Consider the following 22,500-nt stretch of genomic DNA (forward strand, 5'->3'; position numbering starts at 1 on the left):
ACCAGAGACACACACGTTCTATAACCACTCTCTTCTCAGTTGTTATTCTCTACAAGCTAGCTTCAGCAGAAACGGACCGATCTCAGTTCCTCCGTTGATCCCAGCCTCACTTGTGAGTCCACCTTAGCTAAAAGGCCTCGACTAAAACCACCAGACCAAAGGTAAAGTCACGTCTGCGACGGAAGGCAGTTGCCGGGGCCCTCCATGACGACGACGGGGGATATCTCGGCACGCTCTGCTGCGTCGACGCTGACTCATGACGCACGCTGACATTAATGCCGCTAAACTCTGCGTCCTTCGCGGGGCGCGCCAGTTGCTGCCGGGCTGAGGTTGACACAGCTGCCGCGAGGAGCGGGGTCCCGTGCCGACAGCGGGAGAAGGGGAGCTGAAAGGTCAGGGGTCGTCGGCATTTAGGCTTTAAGAAAGAACAGGTGACGGCGATGACGAGGAGGAGCGGGCGGGTTCTCTGCTCCCTCGGAGTCGGGGGGGTTTGACGGTTAAAGGTTTAAGAAACACAATGGCTTATTTTACTTATTGATTTTTTTTGCGGGGGATGATCCTGGAGTGTCGGTTGGGAACGTTATTGAAGAAAATATATTGAAAATGGAAATGTACACAATAATGATACAAAAATGTTTGATACATATTATGTATGTTTAGGAAATGCATAATTATTGTTTCCGTTATCTTTCAGGGGATTAGTGTTCAGGTGAAATATAATACATATTTATTATCTGTTAAATGAAGGTTGCCTTTGCCCGGCCATTTGCTAATGGTTTATTTGTGTGCTGTAATTGTACATTTTTATCAAATGCCTCTTCCTAAGAGAGCATTGACAATACCAAGCGTAACTAATGCTCAGAAATATAAACTCATAATTGAAGTTCAGTCAATGAACACAACATTTATAACGCGTTTCATTTGTAAAACTACAGTACAACAACGACAAGAACTCAAATGAGTTTTAAAATAACAACTCAAACAATTTCTATCACAGAGAGACAGGAAGGTCGAAATTACAATCATCTTTACCCACGGGTGTTCGGACTGTCCACACACTGGTAGGTGAAGCACCACATGGCCTTCAGGAGCCGCACCCAACCGTCCTGGACGTCCCCATAGGTGTCAGAGCAGGAAGCACACGTCTGACCCCAGCACTTCTCCCCCCGGGTCCCCCCTTCATCTTCTTCCCCTACTCCCAAAACAACAAAGACTTAAAAGGGATGTTGGATGTGACACCCGGGGGGGTAATGTGTGGCGTGCCTCTTCAGAGGGGTGTCACGGGGCCCCTGGTGTAATGGCAGGGGGCCCCCTGGGTGTCTGAGTGACAGCTGATGGCAACGATGTCATTAAAAACACCAGGGTACACTCGGGTATGCGGGTCAAAAGTTGACGAAACGTCAAATTTTAGGAGCGGCTTTGCCGTGCCGCGTATTTTCGGTCCTGCCCGTGGAACAGAAGAGGATGAGGAGACCGTTTTAGGGGTTCATTTATTCACTGAGTATAATTTATGCAGACAGAAACATATAGGCCTACAAATACAAACTATCTACCTATTTATTGATTGATCTTCCTGTCTGTCTGTATGTATGGCTGTCTGTCAATCTATCTATCTATCTACCCTCCGCCTCTCCCTCTCTTTTTATCTATCTTCATAACTACCTATTTATTGTTTGCAATAAATTAGAATGATTTATTTAATATTTGATGTTCCTGAATACGTTTTATTACCGCCACCAGTCCTCCGTCATTGTCATCATGACGACCTCATAACCGCCGACATGCTAAGCTCAACCGCCATGTTCCAGTGAGAACCATTATTCACCGACGGTGTGAAGGGACAAGGCAGTCACTCATTCCACGTCAAGGACAGAGAAGTACCGGCAAAAGTACCGTCGGAGGACTTTGACGGTAAAAGTCCATAATCCCCGCTCTCTAAATCGGAACACAAGCCGGGTCATGGGGTTATTCGTCGGCCAAAACAAAAACAATGTCCACACATTTCCATTTCATTGTGCGACACCGAATTCAAACGAAAGCAGGCCCCTCCAGATTTAGACCTAAGCCCGGGAGCGCGCATGCTATCAAAGGAATGCTGTCTTCATGGAGAGAGATACAGAGAGAGAGAGAGAGAGAGAGAGAGAGAGAGAGAGAGAGAGAGAGAGAGATACAGAGAGAGAGAGAGAGAGAGAGATACAGAGGGAGAGAGAGAGAGAGAGAGAGAGAGAGAGAGAGAGAGAGAGAGAGAGAGAGAGAGAGAGAGAGATACAGAGGGAGAGAGAGATACAGAGAGAGAGAGAGAGAGAGAGAGAGAGAGAGAGAGAGAGAGAGAGAGAGAGAGAGAGAGAGAGAGAGAGAGAGAGATACAGAGAGAGAGAGAGAGAGAGAGAGAGAGAGAGAGAGAGAGAGAGAGAGAGAGAGAGAGATACAGAGAGAGCAAGAGAGAGATACAGACATACATATCTCCCCCCCCCCCCCCCTTGAAAGAACTCCCTCCCGCATGGCTCTCTGACAGATGAGCGAATGTGACATGGCTGACGAACACCCGAGGCTCCGATGGCGGGCAGCAGGGGTTCAGGGGTGGGGGTGGGGGGGGCTGGCGCGTGTGGGAGGGGGGTAGGGGGGGGGGGTCATCTATCAGCTGCCGTGCCCCCACCAAAAGGTACGGACAACTGCAGGCCAGAGCCCCCCAGCAGCAGCACAATTCAGCAGTAGTAGACCAAGATAACAGGACTGGAGGGTTTTATAGGCCCGTCGGGAGGTTGTGGTGGTGGTGGTGGGGGTTGTGGGTGGGGGTGGGGGTGGTGCTGGTGGTGGTGCTGGTGGTGGTGCTGGTGGTAGAGGTGGTGGTGGGGGTGGTGGTAGTGGTGGTGGTGGTGCTGGTGGTGGTAGAGGTGGTGGTGGTAGTGGTGGTGGTGGTGGTGCTGCTGGTGGGGGTGGTGGTGCTGCTGGTGGTGGTGGTGGTGGTGGTGGTGGTGGTGGTAGAGGTGGTGGTGGAGGTGGTGGTAGAGGTGGTGGTAGAGGTGGTGGTGGAGGTGGCGGTGGTGGTGGTGCTGGTGGTGGTGGTGGTGCTGCTGCTGGTGGTGGTGGTGGTAGAGGTGGTGGTGGAGGTGGCGGTGGTAGTGAAGCTGGTGGTGGTGGGGTTAGGGGTGGGGTTAGGGGTGGAGGTGCTGGTGGTGCTGGTGATGGGGTTGTGGCTGGGTGGCTGATGCTGGGTGGGGGAGGGGTTTTAAGAGATCACAGCTGAATCAGTCCGCCCAGCTGAAGATGTGATTCGAGTGAATCACCGAGAGGCCGCAGCAGGCCGAGACAGTCTCTCTATTGTCGTGTGCACATGTGTCACCGGCACATCACTGCTGTCCCGCGAGGAAACCTCAGCATGTGTAGGCCCAGTGTGTGAACGGTGGTTTTGGGTTGGTTTTAATATGGTTGTATCTGTTGGATTAATATTGATTGATGTTGTGTTGTCACCTTGTTGGGCGGGAAGCACACAATCACAACACACAAAGGCACACAAACAGAGAGGCACCCACACAAACACACACAGCGGCACACACACAAATGCAGGCACACGCACACAGAGAGTCACCCACACACACACAAACGTACTTACAGCACCCAGTACAATCAGCAACTACAGCAGAATCCCCACAACACACTACACTGTAATGAAGGTTGAAAATGTTGCTATGGGCTTTGCAATCATCGAATAAAGGTTTGCTGTTTTGAATCAACACGCCTGCAGACAACCCTCCAGCGTCCTAGCTGAGCGCTCTTCCTCTCCGGTGCTGTCGCCTCGCGGCCCGGACCGTCCAACCTTCCCGTCCCTCTCGCCGGGGCTGACACCTCTATTCATCCTCCCCATCTCGCACGCAGGCTCCAACAGCTGCTGCATCTCCCTCCCAGGTCACGTGACACGGGCAGGTGCGGGGTAAAACCTATGCCTGGACCCCCCCCCCCCCCCATCCCCCTGTCCCTCTGCCCGCTGAATGTCAACCGCAGACCTCCAGAGTCCTCCTTCTGTCGGGGAGGGGGGAAGCATATCGGGCCTCCTGGTGGGAATGCGAGCATTGTTTTCAGACTTCACATGTGTGATCCGCTGCGTTGATGGGATTCCTCGCGCGGAAAAGCTGTCATGTCGTGCAGAGTCCGTCGGCTTTTGCTTCCTTCCCCCCCCCCCCGCCACTGTCCTCTGTGGTTCTGTGTTCTTTTGAGAACGTTTTCGGAAAAGCGTTCAAGAAGGCCTTCAGATTTTTTTAAATGTTTTAAGTATAAAATAATAAATCTAAAGTAAAACTTTGAACATTGCATAGTCACCTCTTCATTCATTACACTGTTTACACATGCTGCAATAACATAGCAGTGCTATATATTTACTACTGATTTGCCTTTTATTTAAATTAGGTTGCATCTCTTATATTGTTATCTTATATTGCACTCACTTTTTTTCACACTACCAAACGTTTTTTTTTTTCACACCACCAAAGACCCAACCATCCCACTGTGTAAGTTTTAACTGCACTTAAACAGTGCCAGTGCACAGTTGTCACATTTATCAGATTACCTACAAAAAAGTCCAACTGTCCAACATGCTAGGATATCTTGTTTCACTCCACTGGTACAAGTTTCGTATACATATGAAGGAATCTGGCTGAAAAGAAAGGTCCTAATTTAGTTCGGGAAGAAAGACAAGTCATGGGCATGACAATCAATTTAAAGGTGTCAGCGCGTCACCATTTGTTTAGACACAGTGGGAATGGAGTGAGAATAATGATAGACACTACTTGTCAAAGTTTATATGGCCTTTTTTTCACACTATGCAGGTCTAAAGTTCCCTTGTTGTTGTGCCAGAGTAGAATCAGCGTTAAGGATAATGTAATGTGGTAGTCAGAAGGTACAATAGTCAATAATGTTTCTCTGAAGTTCATCCTCATTTTAAAACAGTTCCTTTACTGTTGATCAATTATATGAATGTCTGCTTGGTTGATTGATGGAAAATAATAATGTAAACAATATCAACCAAGCAATCTCTTTGGTATTAGTAATTTTAATTGGAAAACATTTTAAAACAAAATGTATATTTAATTTAGTTTGTGAGCTTGGAATCTTTAAGAGGAACCAAGGAGACTGTCGACGTTTAGAGGGACCACTTAAGCGAACGGACCAAATAATAAAAGCAATATTCTATAGCGAAATGAAAGCAATAGCAGACCGCTTTTCATGCATTATATTTCATTTTCCTAAATGCCTTATCCATTAATATATTTTCATAATAAAACGACTTCATCTTCGTAGGTGTAAGGTAATCGGAGATATCTCTTACGATACATCTGTCTCTCGCAACGCCAACATTTATTAATATTACTTAGTTATTTATGATTTATTACAATGAATGAATATTTATTCTTAACAAGCCGTTCCAGTGTTAAAGAATATATACATTTATTTACAATCATGTTCGTTTCCCGAGATAATCATCTGTTATCCAAACTCTGTATTCCTTCCAACCACCTTACTAAACGTTTAATTCGTATGCATGGACGGTGGTTGTGATTTCAATTCAGCTGAGTCCATCGAAGATTCAGCGAGGTGAACTCATTCATTACCGTTTGATTTCCTTTCTTTAGCCATGTTGTTAACCGCACGCCTGGCCAAAGCCCTCCAACTCACCCTGGCGGTCGTCAAACCGGACGGCGTGGCGCACCCCCTGGTGTTGGAGGTTGGTTTTTGTGCGCACTGCATGATGGATACACAAATTAACATAACATTTGCATTCATATGGTCGTTTCTGTCACGTGTAGAAATGTCTATATGTTCATATATTCAATTGATTATACTCTAGGATTTGATCAGCGTAAGACTGTTTCATTAGTTTTGCTTTGGAGTTGCATAAAAAAACCATGCTTACACAATTCATACCCAAATGCTACATTGTAGATTCAAACTCATACATTCGTAAGCAGTATCATTTCATTGTGGCTTAGGGTGTAGGCCCTTTGCTGTTATATTCTGGGATGTGTATCAGAGTGAGGGAACTTTCAATTTGACTTCTCGGTTTTCAGGCGCTTCATCAGAAGATCCTGGACAACAGCTTTGTTATTGTCAAATGCAAAGACCTTGCCTGGAAGAAACAGGACTCTGAGAAGTTTTACGTTGAACATGCAGGTGAGCGATAAGGGATGCAGTATTGTACTGATATTTACCTAATAATATCCTGTGTATAGATATCCTACATATATGGGCATCACGCACACACACAGTTATTTTTTTATATACAATAACAAAAGGATTAATCTTCTTCCTCGATGGAATGTTTTCCTAATAAAAGACCTCTTCCTGTGAGTACAAAGTGGCTTTGGCTGTTTTCCTTTGAAAAGCTAGAACCATCCTGGTATGCGTCTGTAGGAGAACGCTTTGGTCACCCTAAACCTCCTCTTGATGGAAATGATTCTTGTGAATTGAGTTTTGTTGTCCTTATGCAACACAACAATCACAGTGGAAATAGTTTTCTTTGTTTATTTCCCTTCAGCCTTGAGAGATGAAACACCTTTCCGCTTTTTTTTCTGCCTCCTAGGAAGATTCTTCTATCAAAGACTTGTTGAATTCATGTCAAGGTACAGTTGAAAATGGAATTTGATAAAGATAAATGAAAGGACTGCCAAGCATCACTCAGCCAATAAAAAAACAATGGCTAAGACACATATTTCTGGTCTGCAATATTAACAACAATCCAGTTGCTTAAAATATGTCCTCAGTTTAAATCAGATGTTTATGATAAGATCCCATATACATGAAAAACATGTTCATGTATAAACAACATACATCATGTATCTTTAAAATATACCCTCCCCGGTGTTGTGTAAAGAGAACCACGATAAGATCAGCCTGTACTATAACCCCACAGCTATCTCTCACAAAGCTCTAAGCAGAGACCTAGCAGCAGTTGCCACAGTAACCGACAAACAATGGTGCTAACCTTGAGAAGAAGCAAACAATACCATACCCTCCCTTTCAACCCACTCGGCAAAATAACCACGGCTCCATGTGAGACGCCGCATTGAGACGAGGAGTGGGATGATTAGATTGTTATTGTCAACAAAAAGTGTATAAAGTGTTTAACATTCCATGCCCTCCACCCCCAGTGGGCCGATGCGGGCGTACGTTCTGGCCAGGGAGGACGCCGTGAGTCACTGGAGAGAGCTGATGGGGCCCACGAAAGTGTTCAGGGCCATATACACCTCCCCAGCCTCCTTAAGGGGCCAGTTCGGACTCACTGACACCAGGAACACCACCCATGGCTCAGGTAAACTATTCACTACTTCTTAGGGTGCACTCACACTAGGCCATCTGGCCGTGGCCGTTGGCCGTTTTCACACCTAACCGTGCTCAAATGGCCCCATTGTTCTCTGGCCTGCACTCACACTAGGCCATCTGGCCGTGGCCGTTGGCCGTCGCAACTATGGCCTGGCCACGGTAGGCTCTTGTACATACGTCATCACGCCGTAAGTAACGCGTCATCACCAAGCGTCCGCTGCATGGACCATAATAAAGTCTGCCGCCAGTCAGAGTTTTAACAACAATGGACAACAACACAGAGAACACAGTTCGCACTTTGCTGAGTCTGTTGCTTATTTGGAAATATGTTTACCGTTTAATGGGAAAGAAGGCTCGTCGCCATTATTATGTCCGTGGTCGTCGCATGGACTACACGTCATCCAGCTCAGGTTGCGTAGCCGTGCGTGTGCGTGTGTCCGCTCATTAGCATCTGTACCGTAGCGGCCCGTACCGTAGCAGCACACCTCTCCCAAGTGGCCAAATTGGCCTGGCCTGGCCAGACTTGCCACACTCACACTGGCAGATTTGAGCACGGTTAGGTGTGAAAACGGCCATGGCCACGGCCAGATGGCCTAGTGTGAGTGCACCCTAAGTTTGTGGTCGCTTAGCAGATGCTTTCAATCAAACATCCTACAGGGATTTATATATGGTGGTGCTAGGGCATCTTACTCAAGGATGACTTACTCCATAATGTAGAAGAATTGTTTTAACTACCGGTACTTCTATTCTTCAGTGCTTTTTTTAATCTCCAATCCAAAAGAGTCGTTGGCAATTATTCTCGAGATGTCGATCTTCTGTGGAAATTGAGCGTGTGTGTGTGTATGTGTGTGTGTGTCCGGACCAGAGTGATTGACCCATATATGAATTCGTCCTCTGTCCGTCATACAGTATCTTATGCTGTACGTTTCTATTGCTGCACAGTACAACCCTGGGGGGTTCTGAAACGGGGCTTTCCTAAATAAGTTCCCTTCCTTTCTTCCTCCTACCAGATTCAATGGAGTCGGCGCGGCGGGAGATCGGCTTCTTCTTCCCAGAGTTCTCCATGGAGGCGTGGATGCAGAAGGAGGAGCCGGCGTTCCGAGCCGGAAGGATGGCGTACGATGAGCAGCGACAGATCCACACGCTTCCCACGCAGAGCTGAACCTCGGAAGCAAATCACGCGGTTCTGTTAAGAACTCCCCGTTGCCAAATGTACAGACCGACCCTGACTTTTGAAGCCGTGTCCTCTGACTAGCTGCACGTCAAATCCCTCATTCTGTTGGCGCTGAAGAAGTGATGCTGTGGCGATCTACTATTACAATGTAACCCTTTCCTTATTACTGAGAATAGTAGGATTAGATCATTAAGGCAGTAGCATGAATGACACTGTCAACATCCAAGAGAAGAGATCGAATGTGTGTTTTCAACGTCTCTCCATCGTTCCAGTTCTGTGTAGTGAATTCAGGACCGTTTATATCTTTGAACCTTGAATCTATATGGATGTTACTTGTTCATTGTGAGAGGATAAAATATCCCTGAACATGAGAGGCGCGAAAGAAGACGACATAATTCAAACAGACAATTGTACTTTCACATGGAAAGATATAAATACACAAAACAAACGGTGCAGAGACATTTTAGAATTCATCATCTTCACAGACCGAGTGTAGTGGTAGTGTTCGATACATCACCTTCCTGAGACGTTGTAACGTATGCTGCTGGTAACTATTAAAACAATGTATTAATCAAATGTGAATAAAATACAAATTAATTTATAATGGTGATTTCAGCGTATTATCTGTACCACGATTGTCATTCTCAAGGCTAATGTCAAAGCGAGGAGTGATACATTCACATTTTCTGCTCTTCCTTCTTCGAGTCATATAATCCCATGTATATAAATAGCCCAAAACATCTCAGTAGGAGCAGCACAGCAAAAGGCAGACAGTTAATACTAATACATAGTAGAAAACCTTTTCTTCTTAACAAGAGGAAATCTCTGCCCTCCTCTCTCATTGGTTCATTCCTTTCAGTAAAAGTACACTCTAAATACTCAAGTACTGTTTCTCGGTAACAACGCAGTCAAAAACGGCAAAGCTATGTCCTAACCACCATAGCAACTGCAGCCCCCTCTGCTTGTCTTCAACACACCGGTGGTCCAGTCAGTAAACACGCACTGTAAACACACGACGGCAAATCCCCGGTACCCCGACCCAAGTTCCTCCGTTACACCTCGGTAACGGTTAAAAAAAACGGTCAAACGGTTTCTTCCCGATCCCGCCTCATCGCACGGTCGACTTTGGCTCCCACGGCTTCTCCTCCGACGTGGCGTGCTGGCGCGGGGCGTTGGGCCGGGCCGGGGTCCTCTCCCCTCGGCCCAGCGTGGGGTCCAGCGGCTTCAGCACCTCGTAGGTGGTGAGCGACTTCTCCTGGACCTTGCCCCGCTGGTCCACCTGCCGGACGCTCTGGGTCACCGTGATGGTCACCTGCTTGGTGGACATCTTGTTGTTCTGCCATTTGGTCTGAGGAAGGGGTTGGTACGTTTGGAGGGGAGAGGATGGTGATGGAGTTAGGAGCGGAACGCATGAGTAAAATACGATGGTACGCTTAAAGGGATAGAGACAGGCAAACCCCTGTCTTAGGCCCAATCCCATTTCTACCCCTTACCCCTTCCCTAGCTTAGCCAGAATAATTAAAATGATTGTCGTGTGGCTAGGCCCTAGGGGCTTCATACCCCCCGCCAACGGTTCTGGGTTCAAACCCCAAGTCCAAAGTCTGCAGTCTACTTGTAGGCCTCCAAAAGCAAGATAGCCTAACCCCTACCTGCTCATTCATGGATTATATACAAAAACATAACATAACAGAGAGAGCTGAACCACTAGATACTAATATCTCTTCAGGAGATGGACATCTTACTATCTCCTCGGTGTGAAGCACGCTCCTGCGCTGAACCGTGGTCCCAGCGGGGGGTCCTATTGGCCCCTGGTCTGGGGAGGGGTGCTTGGTGGGCGGGGTGGTCGCCTCCGTCTCCTCGTCCAGACTGGCCTCCGACAGAGAGGAGCACACCTTCACGTAGGCCTGGGCGGGGTGGGGTAGGCCGTCTTCAAAGATGTCCGGCACTAGGAACAAAACAAAGATGGATGTGCGTTAGAATAGTTTCCCAAACTGGGTGTCGGGTCTGTTTGGGGGCCGCTTGAGATGCATTTGGGGTACAGGAGATTTTCGTTTTACAGGCTATAGATATTTGAAGGTAGCCTGACATTGATAGATGATTTCCCAGTCATGCGTACTAGTGTGGAACCTCTCAGTTCATTTTGGATTTCCAAGGGGGTGGTATTGATGGATAGCGGTTAGCTCCTGGTTAGCTGTTAGCTCCTGGTTATCTGTTAGCCCCTGGTTGGGTCCCTCACCGGGAGTGCTGGTCTTCTCGGAGGTGAAGCCCGTGTCGAAGGAGCTCTCCGAGGCCAGGCTCTGGATGGAGGACAGGGGGATGTCTGTGTCGGTGCTGGCCAGCCAGGTGGACTCGGTGTCCTTGGTCCAGCTCTCAAGGTAGTGGGGCTCCAGCACGTCCATCCTGCTGCCGCCACATCCCATGGCTCCGCCCCCCTGAAGCACCATCAGCCAATCATGGGAGGAGAAGAAAGGATGGGTCATTTGAGGGAATTGGAAGAGCAATTATTATTTTTTTCTTCTGTTGATCGTGTATTGCACGTTTTTTCTTTTTACCTTGAGTTCATTCTATTGTTTATTTTGTACATATGTTTATTGTGGGAATTCTCTTATGTGTATTTATCTTATTTGTATTATTCCCTCACTTCCCTTTCGAGATTAATAAATTCTTATCTTAAAATAATAATAAAAAAGACGCTAGCGTTAAAGGGATGTTAATCTTAGGCTAAACTACCTTTTCATATGAATTACTACAAAGCTATGGCAAAGTACATTAATTCAAAGTGGCTATTTAGAACTCACCTTTAAGAAGTGCTGGTGGCAGAGAAGGCGGTGGACTAAGGCAATATTCAGAAGAGCAGAGAGGAGCGGTTTTACTACAGTGGAGCTTCGGACGGTCAACTGTTATGATCCACTCTGCGCTCTGATTGGTCACTATAGGACCACGGTCACCCTCAGGTCAAGATGACCGCATGGGAACAATTATGCTCTGATTCATCCATCTAAAGAAAGAATGAAAGAAATACAGAATGAAAGAAAGAAAGATGCCATATTTAAGGTTGACGCATTAGTCATGCTTTTACATCTATTTATTAATTTCTGTATTTATTCATGTGTTAATTCCTTTTTTATGTGCTAAGCAAGGATATGCCCACATGAACAAGTCTTCGTCCTCATTTAGTAATCAAAATATATTTTAAAAATAATGTTATACATTTTGTTTTTTTATCCGATTCCCAATCTTTGCTCTAGGTGGTTTCTCGTTAGGACTACCATCAAGAGATATCCATCAAATATGCAACTATTATTAATACTAAACGAATAATTTACGCCTCATCGGGGACATATGAGGCTATACAGCCATTTATTATTTTTTTGGACGTCGATTATTCAATAGGCCTATCAATACTGATCTAAATTTGGTGCTAGGAAAAATGTGTAAAAGAAACAAACCGCCAGATTTCGTGCCTTTCGGAGGCAGGCTATTGCGGACTTAGCACGACTGCCACAACACACACATTGGATGACATGATGATAAAACAAATAGTGATGAACAACATCAACATGCAGCTACACTGTTGGAAAGCGGATAGACGATGGACGGAACGAGGTTTAACCGTGCAATCAGACGCAATTAGATAGCAAATGCTTACTGGCGATATGAAGTCCGTTTAATAATTTAGATTGGGTTTCCTTAGCGCCTCTGGGAGAAGCTGCACGGTGGTCAGCGAGCGTAGAACGACGCTCCTCCTGTCCTCCTGCTGAACACGTGACCGCCACGCAAAATCATGCCTTTCGATGCGCTCAATGTACAATCTCGAATGTGTGAGAATGTAGTAACTTTGCACGGAATCACATCTATACATTTTCGACATGTATAGATGTTTGAAATGTGAAATGTGATATTTTTCTGCACATTCTTTATGCAACAGTCAACAAGGCTAAAGGCAATATTGACCTACAACGTTTTATATATATATATTTAAAACAGGCAATATTAAATTAATGTAATTAAACGAAGACGCAACATAAAGGTGTGTAGGCTACTGTTAAAAAAAAGTCTAAATCACCGCACAAGCCGTGTTAATTGGTTGATTATTATCATGTGCATTTATTACCGACTATGGCCTCACGGGGGCAGTCATATCGCACTCGCACTCACAGCGAGCGGGTGCTCTGATCAACGTGTCAGACGGGCCTTTCGATATTTGACATTTATAGAACCAAGTCTGTTACACTGAACATGTTCAATATCCTAAATGACCTTGAATCTACGGATCCAAGATAACCCCCACGTCCATATCTACCAGTCATCATTTGCTTTCACTGTATTTGAATTATAAATCATAGACCTAAAACAATACATAACAGTAACACAACCCATCCTTTTTCTTTATTTTATATATTCTGTCATTGTCCATTCGTTGCTGGTGGAATATGCTGGGAAAATCAAGATCACAGTGTTCTCCAATGTGAATGAATTTATTAGGATACATTAGCACGAGGACCGTATGGTAGGGGCTGAACGTCTTCCTCAGGGATGCCTACATGAAGGTTGCAAACATCAGGGTTTGAATCATCAACCTTTTTGGCTGGGAGTCAAACACTCTTATCACAAGACCCAATTAGCAACAGACAAAAACTAGTCCCACTCTTTAGCTTCAACAAAGCGTGATCGAATGTTGATGGTGGTGGTGAAACTCCAGCAAATGGCATCATCCTACCGCTTCACCCAAGAAATGACCATCAGCCACTGGTTGCATGGATGGCGGTGTCCTCGCCCACCACATATCCAATCCCTCCCGGGTTCGGGTCGAAGGGGACATAAATCCCCTTCCCCCGTCCTGCCCATGTCACCCAAAGCTCAGGTACCCCACCCTTTCTCCCCCATCAACTCCATGAATCTCCCTGGTGTTAACAGCATTGTCGATAAGGGAACCCACACACCTTTGATTTTTACCTTCTATCGCCGTCTGCTGCCCTCTCCCTCTCTCTCTCTCTCCCTATTAGTTAACCCGTCTGTCTGGACGGTAATAAAAAAGTATCACCAAGTTGTTCTGGGTCGTAACCGTGGAGATAATCCACCTTCCTACATCTCTAGCGAAGGCATTTATTTTTATCTCATGGTGTTTGAATTTGAGCAGAAACAGGAAGGTTCGATTACGCTTTAAACCTCTCGTTGTGTCTCATTGTGAAACATTAAAACGTAAAAAACAGTCCCTTTGGAGACGTCTGGAAGATGCTCCACTAACAATGAATATGGATTTGTACAAGAAGCCTCTCGGAGAGTTTTAGGGCTCCAGATTTATGATGTCTCCCAGAAGAATAATAGTCCGAACTGTCGATTTTCCAGCCTGGTTGGTCTATAAATCCTCATCCAAGGATATTTTCCAGTCTGACGGTCAGTTTTGTTTCTCCATATTTACCCAAGAGGGGTTCTGCGTCTTTTAGCGTAATTTGGCAGGTGGAATTCATAGGAGAGCGTGTGTGTGTGTGTGTGTGTGTGTGTGTGTACGTGTGTATGTGTACGTGTCTATGTGTACGTGCGTGCGTGCGTGTATGTGTATTTGTGTTTCTGTGTGTGTGTGTGTGTGTGTGTGTGTGTGTGTGTGTGTGTGTGTGTGTGTGTGAGAGCATTTGTGTGTGCATGCGTGTGTGGATGTGTTTGTATGTTTGTGCACGTGTGTATACGTGTGTGTGAGTGTGTGTGTGTGTGTGCGTGCACATTTGTGTGAACGTGTCCTGTTCAACAGCTAGGCCGAGTGGCAGTTTGCTTCACTATTCATGGCTGCTGCTTTACTTTAAACAGCTGTACAAGGTTGATAGCAAATACTAGGTATTCTCCATTGATTCCAAAAGTTCAGCAGGAAGCAAAAAAAGTTTTTTGTTGGCAAACTCTGTCAGAAGAGAGACTAAATGAGCCAATATATGCAGGAGGGAACTTTCTAACTTTTAAACAGGCAAGTATTCAGTGGGTCTGAGTGGATATGCTTATCCAAATGGTTTCTTTGATGTTTATCGGTCTGATGTCCCCTGTTGGTATCTAATATAGTATTTAAAATGTAGTATCTAGATTATAATATCTAGAAGTATACAGTAATGAGCATATTTCGTGCACTTTCCCCAGGTTTTTTTAGTGGAGATTCCATCAGCAAAGTGTTGCTTCTTTGGCTGCCACGGCAACAATGAGGGGACTTATCTCAATCAGTAATTTGCTTACGGATCCCTGACCAAGCATGAATCACTTAGCTGGGCTTTTTTCTTGGCCGGGACATCCTTCAATCCCACCGAGGGATATCACTCCTTCTCTCCGTCCCTCCCTTTCCATCTCTCTCTCTCTCTCTCTCGTTCTTTCTCCCTCTGTCATCTCTCTCTCCTTCATCACTCCCGCCATTCCCAATTTCTCTCATCGCCTTGCCCCCTCCGCCCTCCCTCCTTCCACCTCCCTCATCTCCTTGTTCTCTCCCCCACTTCTATTCTTCTTCCTAATCCATCTCCTTCCCCCCCTCCCCCATACCTCTCACATCTCCTTGCCCCCCCCGCTTTCTCTCCTCCCTCACTTACCCCTCTCCTACCCCCCCATCCCTCTCTCCTTCTAGTTCTCATCTCCTTGCCTCCCCCTCTCCTCTCTCATTCCCTTGTCCCTCCTCTTTCCCCTCTCCCTCTCTTACCCCTCTCCCCCGTTCCTCTTTCCTTCTAGTTCTTCCCCCCCTCTCTCTATACCTCTCCCCCTCTCCTTGCCCCACCTCTCCCCCTCTCCTTGCCCCCCTCCCTCTCTTCAGCCTCTCCTACCCCCCCATCCCTCTCTCCTTCTAGCTCCCATCTCCTTGCCCCCCTCCCCCCTCCTCCTACCTCCCCCACTCTCCTTGCCCCCCCTCTCTCCCCGCCCCAATGCCTCCCCCGTCTCCTTTCCCCCCCTCCCCCCCCCCCCCATCTCCTTGTCCCCCCTCTCTTCCTCTCCTCCCCCCCCCCCCCCCCCTGCAGTAGCGGTGTCAGGGAGGCTTGTATAGGTGGAGCTCTCCCTCCACCCTCCATCCTCCATCCGTCAGGCCGGCGGTGCTGCAGCTGCACCTCCTGCTGACGGGACACCTTTCATTAGCGCAGAGTGCACCACTCGCCAGCCAAGCCCCCCCCCCCCCCCCCCCCCCCCCGGACCTACTCCTGTAAGGGAGGGGGGCGGAGGTGGTGGTCGAGCTGGTTGAGGCGGTGGTGGTGGTGTTGGCGGGGTCCAGGCAGAGGGCCATCGGAAAGCACTTGTTGTTATTAATTATATCAATTTTCATATTACCGTACTAATCGTACTTCCTCCGGGTTATGCTGTGTTTGCGTTATTTTTATCCTTAATTTTAACGAGGGGCTGTGCGCGGAATGGTTGCCGTTAGCGACTGGCGTGGGACGGAGCCAACTGGCGGGAAAGACGGAGAAATAAAAAAAAAATGAGTATGATTAGTCGGCAGTTTATTGCGTAGCTTGTTGCGTCGCGTGTTCATCCGAACTGCATTAAAGATCCTGATTACCTGGAGTCTGCGACGGTGATCGCGCCCTCAGCCACTCTCTAGCAGGAGGAACTGAGACGAGGGGGCTTCAGAGTGGTTGTAAGAGCTGGAAGCTCACCTCCTGTGAGGCACTAATGACTAAATGACCCTATTTTGCCAAATGTTTCCCCATCCAATGACGACAATTACCATCATGTGAGGGCCTGGAACGACAATAACCGGGTGCCTCTGTGATTCAACAGGCTTAACGGCTCCGACGTGGAGACGCTATCAAGCCCTCAAGTAAAGCTCACACTTAGCGTCTGGTTCCTCATGTCGTTTCAGACGTCGCCGATTTCGTGGGTTCTCTCTGTCATGGATGTCGCAAAGAGATCCGAGATAAATCCCTCCCAGCTCCTCCGTTGATGATATCTCAGCGGTAAGGTACTCACAGAAAGTCTGGGCCCATGCACGCTGTGATTGTGGACTGAAATCTGCGTTGCGCCCACTGCCTCATCCAGCTAAACACACAACGCTCTAATCCCGGCTGTGCCTGGGACTGCTCTGGCATGGACATTTAGTTTTGGGGGTTTAGGAGGCCATGGAGAAAGAGGAGCATTAGTATTCATGGACTTTGAGTCCTTCAGGGAGTCCTTCACACAAGACACACATCTATGTGTTTGTCTTCATTAGCCTCGTTCTACCCTCGCCCCCCCCCCCCCCTCCCCCCAACGCCCATGTCTTGGCGGTAATAGAGAAGAGCTATTTCTTGATATATATACCTACATATATATATTACTCATTTGTTTATTTGTTTGTTTACTTAGCGTCATTTGCATGATTCATATGAAGTGTCTTCCAAGGAGCGCGCGGAAGAAACATATTGATTGCGTCGTCGTTAATGCGGCACCAAATGTACCAAAACAAGCACCCCTTACCCCCCTCCCTCCCTCATTACACTACAGCCACCCAGAACTTTAATGCAGAAGGCGGCTGATTGGCTGACGCCGTACGGAATACTAATGCGGTATTCATGAGCCGCGGTCTGTCACAGCACATCCAGACTCACTTCCACCTCACTTAGTCGGGTCTTCTATGTAAGAAAGATGGATTATGTCTGAGGTGCAAGGAGTGCGCTTGGAGTGCCTCAGTAATGCCTGACCGCCATCACACCTGGGGGTAAAACCGACAAACTTTGAATAGATCTGGCTCTGTGCGGCGCCACTTTATCAACGTGTTTGTTTTATTCATGTATTCATCTGGTTTGTGTTTTACAATACTTTCCTTGATTTAAATTTTTTCAGGTCTTCCAAGTTGTGGTTTGAGAGCCACGTCGGGCTTCCTGCTCTTTTCAATCTCCTGGTGGATCGATGCTGTCTAAAATGGACGCCAACAGGAGAGGGAGCATTATTTATAACAATACAAGGGAACAGGCAGGCAGCATGGCCATAATAGGACTGTTTCATACACTGCTGGGCCACAGTAATGGACACGGTATTCCCCCCCCACACCTCAGCTAGAACCCTGAGAAATGCCTCGCAGGATCAGTAAAGACAGGACAAGCGTGGCAGGCAGATAAAAAGCGCAATTTTCCCAACTAAATCTGCCGCACAATTTATATCTCTTAGAATCTATTAGGGTTAGCATGATTCCAATCTTCAGTTTACCGGCGCCTCGCACATTACTGAATTGATTTGCGTATTAAAGGGCTTTCATGCCGTGAACCAAAAACATGTATTGTGCTGGAATGTGTTTTCCATGTGAAAAAGATAGAAGTCTTGTATGTTTCCCTGAAGGAAGCAATTTAAAAAGGATGGTGTCCAGGTCACAAGTGACCATGTAGGTAATGTACTGTGAGGATGGAGACACAAAGGAAGGTAATCGAAATGAATGTGTGGGTCAATGGGAAGGACATTGTGCTGAGGTCGACCGGAGAAAAACAATATGCTGTTCATGGCCAATGCCACGGCCTTGCCCTCGTTTCCTTCTCCATCACAGAATTTCTCCTGTGAAAAACGACATGTAGCAGAAAAAATGAAAAACGGTGCGAAAAAAAATGCTCCTCTTTAAAAAAAAAAAAAATTCAACTCGGAAAAACATCCACCCAGACACGAATTTCCTTTTCCTGTACGTGTTCAACGTTTTCTATTTTTAAAGCCTCTTTTCAAATCGGACCGATTGAAAAGAAGCCGAGATGAGTATGCTAATCTTGGCATAAGGGCAGTGCTTACTCATTCACTTTTTGAGGGAGCGAGTGGCCAGACAAATTGGTGGTGGCCTTCAGCCTGGCATGTTATTACGCTTCCCAATGCGCGGCTGCCAGCTCCGCAACGCAGCCTCTTCCATCATCGAATCACAGCCCTTACACAGTGCTGCTGATGGGGGCTCTCTCTCCAAGCAAGCCAGCCCCCCCATAAAGTGGATGGGAGGAATAAAGCCACATTTCATCATGCTGGTTTGATTGATGCATTAGGCTTACTTTTATAAACGAGTGTTCACACTGGGAGATTGGAGACATCAGATACAATACATAGATGTAGTACATCATACATGTATTATGTAGAACACCTATGTATTATACATCGGTGTACATAACACGTGTCTTGTACATTCGGTTGGAGATAGGGTTTCATTAATCCATTAAATAATCAATGACATTATAATAAGAGGTATATTTATGGTTACTAGAGTACAAACAGTCTTAATATAAGACCCATACATTTTATTTTGAGAGTACATGAAGGACCATCACCATCATCATCATCATAATCTCCCTAGCAGAGCGAGATGGGGGGGGGGGGGGGGGTGGGGGGTGGAGAAGCCACAGCCAAGAACATCAACAAAGGAGACATTACGTCAGATATAACAGAAATGGCCCCCCTACACTATTATTGAATGACTTTGTCACTGTTCACTTGGCAGACAGAGCTGCCGACTCACTCATATATATCTCTAAAGGGTTTTTCAAATGCTTACAATTCCTCCCTATCATTCATTATCACATTGCTAGCCTTACCCTCCACCCTTAGCGTCCAGAAAAGAATGGCAGAAAATGATCACAGCAGATTGTGTGAGAACAGAGCTTACAGGTGCAAGCATGGGAAATACAACTTTTTGACTACTACTTCAAACTTACAATAGAAATCCAAAACAAACGAAGACCACGGCAATATTATAGATATGCATATCATAATATTTAGAATAATTCAAATTATCTTTATGTTTTAGTGTTCTCAATTTGAGTACATGTTGGCTCAAAACGGGCCACCTCCGAACTACAAGAAGGGTCTCAACATTTGGGAGATTCACTTTTTGCGTGTCTTTGATGGTGGGGAAGTGGATTCTAAGCCAAATCCACTAAATTAAAAAGAGCCCACCCATAATTAGGGTTATGAGGGACACCTGTGTTTATCCTAAGATGATGCCGATGAGAAAAGGCTCGATGTCATTAGAATTCCTTCAACCAAGAGTCTTCCCATTGACTCCACTCCACCGAATGAGCTGATACTCAAAGGAGCCCAGTATGTTCTCCCAAAGATCAGCCGAACAGCTGCAGGCTAACAACTCGAGAGGCGGGATCCCATTGGCCGACAAGGCCAGAACCTCTCGACCTATCAGGAGGGGCGGGAAGGGGAAAGAGCAAAAGTCGTGAAGCAGTGAGGGAGAGAGACGATCTGTCAGGGCTCAGGACGTGATTAGTGGGAGACAAGGAACGATGATAGGACCTTTGAACCTGACCTCGACCCCCAAGTCAGGGATGAAAAGAGACATGGTGGTAATAAACAAAAGGGGGCACTGAGCTGACACTGGGCTGTTGGTGTGTACCACTGGTTTCCTTCCCCACGATCAGCGATTTTAAAGAGCCGAACTGCAAATCAAAACTTTTTTAAACCTAATTTTAACGATTTGATTTCGATAGTGCTTTTCCTGCTATAATTGGGTTGGCAACGCCCGGTGAAACAGATTGAAAATAAAATGGAAGAAAACTGAGAAACACCTGCTCCATCTGCTCCCACTAGCTTTTTATGCTTCTGGAATCGCCCGTCGAGACTCCGGCGCAAGCCTGCGACGTCAGTGAGAAATAATGAAGGACGACTAGTGGTCGTCAATACCAGACGCTGTTGTTTCACACCACTTGGTGGCAACAGTGTCTCACCCTGTCGGGCGAGCTCACGGAATTATGCACATAGTTGGAAAGCGTTCATTAGTGCTTGTTAGGTTCAACCGGGTTCAGTTAAACTTGACTTAAACCACAAGCGGTAGTGTGTTTTGTCGGGGCGCCAGGGTTAAGAGCGTAGGACAGACCGATACCTCATTAAAGAGGATGGAAACAATAGCCTGTCATTCAATCATCGAAATGAATAGAGATCACTCATGCAATTATCCTCTGTGAGTCAAGAATAATATCTGTAATATAATGAAATGGGAGTGGCTAGTTCTGTCTGGAGACTTTAGTCATGCGCCCCCTCAGCTGACAGCTTACGCGGTCCAATCAGACGCACTTATTATTAGGCGAATATTTATTTGAATTTACATGAAGTTACGTTTGCTAAGCAGAATTTCACCCAACACTACCTGCTTTGCCTATGCTCTTTATTGTGTGTAGCCTATACACAATATATATCCTATACATGTAACCTATGGGTTGAGATATCTGATGAACCCCTTGGGGATTGTATAGTGCCTCCTGTTGTCAATGTTGGTATTCTGTATCTGACAACTGTAAGTCATGATTTAATTCCTACAGCATGCTGGGAGCACCAGAAATGAGTGGAACCACACCGCCAAACTAAAGTGCATTACCATTTCATGCAATAACTGCTTAAATCTGACATGAGGGCTTCCTGACAGAACAGTCGTTTTGGCACAATCCCAAACCCGGTGTAATATTCAATCTTTTCATCCTCGATGCATATAAGAAAGCTGGGGGAACCGCTCCTATGAGAATTGATGATGTGGGACGCTTTAGTTGTGGACGCATCACTAATAAACTCCCAATTTACCGTGACTTTTATGATGTTTTTCCCCTCAAATTTATGCGCAAGCTACTTTGGTTCGATAAAATATTAATCTAATCAAATAAAAAGAACTGGCCCTTCCCCAAAAGCTAATTCACAAAAAGCATTGCACGCAACGATCTCTTTGATACCGGGGAGAGGGAAGGGTGTGATTGGTGAGTGTCTTCCCTCTCACTCCCCTGTATTGCTGCTCCCCCACATTCACACACACACGCACGCACACACACTCAGACACTCTCTCTCTCTCTCTCTCTCTCACACTCTCTCTCACTCTCTCTCTCTCCCTCCCTCACACACTCACACTCACCCAGTCATCCTACTAATGGATCACAGATGGCTCATGAGTCGACGCTCCAACTCAAGCTTATGAATTTGACAGTTGGTGAAATGCGAGGACGTGGCTGGAGCGTGACGCGCGTACAGACGACCCCAGATGTTGCTCACCTTTCCGTGTCTCTCCGGATCACACACCCGGCACAATAAAGGGTTACGACGGTTTGACATTCAACACTTCTGAGGTCGACTGTTTGGTTTCTGGAGGGGCAGCATTAATTCGTTAGCCTTGGTTGTAAATAATAATAAGGAATATAACATTTTAAGGATTTAATTGGAAACAGGGGTATGGTTCAAGGCAGTGTTACCTGTGTGTAACCCCCAGGCCCTCACAGGGAGAAGGTTAATGTGTGCTTCGCTTTAAACAGCGATCCTTGCAAAGCTCCGTTCTAATTAATTCAACAGGAGCTCGAGAGACCAGCAAACCAATTAGCCACACACTGCCAAGCGCAGCCTTGGGTTATTTAGTATACCTATTTACACAAAACACCACTGTGTTTGGTGGGGGGTGAGTTTATCATCAAAATATCACAATACATTACATTATAATACCATAAAGCAACATAACATAGCCGTATGATGTAATATTATGGTACTATAATGCAACATAACTAATCTTGTAAACAAAATAAATGTTGGGAGTCATCGTCATCATCATTACCACCATCTTCATCATCGTTATAATCACCGCCACCCCCTCTTTATCATCATCATCATCATCACCATCACTCCCACCACCCCCAAAGCATTCAGGATCAGCATCATCACCACCACCATCATCATCATCACCACCACCTTCATCATCATCACCACCACCATCACCATCTTCATCCTCACTACTACCACCAACGCCTTCATCAACAGCATCATCACCACCACTATTACCTTCATCATCAGCATCACCACTACCACCTTCATCCTCTTCCTCTTCCTCCCCATCACCATCACCCTATCATATTCATCATCGTCACCATCGTCATCCTCATTCTCTCACTAACAGAGAGGGGGGGGGGGGGGCAAGAGCCGCAGCCGAGGGCATGGGGAGGTCTGCTACAGAGACCATTAGGCTGAGGACTGGCAGCTCAGAGTGTCACTCCACAGTCCACAGCACCGGTGAGGCGGGGGGGACCGGCCCACGGGCCCTCCATCGCCCCGACCGTCTGGACTACGAGAGGACGGCCAAGCACCGG

At 46.5% G+C, this 22,500-nt stretch overlaps 2 protein-coding genes across 3 annotated transcripts in view; one reads left to right on the forward strand and one right to left on the reverse strand.

Moving 5' to 3' along the window:
- Window positions 1–5,139: 5,139 nt before the first annotated feature.
- Window positions 5,140–9,097, forward strand: nme6 (NME/NM23 nucleoside diphosphate kinase 6). Its single transcript, XM_056581049.1, has 6 exons — window positions 5,140–5,302; window positions 5,628–5,719; window positions 6,063–6,165; window positions 6,575–6,614; window positions 7,143–7,303; window positions 8,325–9,097. The coding sequence occupies exons 2-6, from the start codon at window positions 5,630–5,632 to the stop codon at window positions 8,474–8,476; spliced, it is 546 nt and encodes a 181-aa protein (XP_056437024.1). The 5' UTR covers window positions 5,140–5,302; window positions 5,628–5,629; the 3' UTR covers window positions 8,477–9,097.
- baalcb (BAALC binder of MAP3K1 and KLF4 b) overlaps window positions 8,796–22,500 on the reverse strand; it is a 72,850-nt gene continuing 59,145 nt past the window's right edge. The window contains exons 1-5 of one of the 2 annotated variants that reach the window (XM_056581045.1): window positions 12,138–12,241; window positions 11,287–11,486; window positions 10,725–10,920; window positions 10,231–10,433; window positions 8,796–9,836 (exon numbers count right to left, since the gene is read on the reverse strand). In XM_056581045.1, the coding sequence (XP_056437020.1) occupies window positions 9,597–9,836; window positions 10,231–10,433; window positions 10,725–10,908 (627 nt within the window). In that variant the 5' untranslated portion in view covers window positions 10,909–10,920; window positions 11,287–11,486; window positions 12,138–12,241 and the 3' untranslated portion in view covers window positions 8,796–9,596. Of the gene's footprint in view, window positions 9,837–10,230; window positions 10,434–10,724; window positions 10,921–11,286; window positions 11,487–12,137; window positions 12,242–22,500 lie in introns of those variants that run through there. The other variant, XM_056581046.1, reaches the window with a different exon arrangement.

This window comes from Gadus chalcogrammus, chromosome 21 (genome assembly GCF_026213295.1).
Source record: "Gadus chalcogrammus isolate NIFS_2021 chromosome 21, NIFS_Gcha_1.0, whole genome shotgun sequence".
Taxonomy (NCBI): Eukaryota; Metazoa; Chordata; class Actinopteri; order Gadiformes; family Gadidae; genus Gadus; species Gadus chalcogrammus.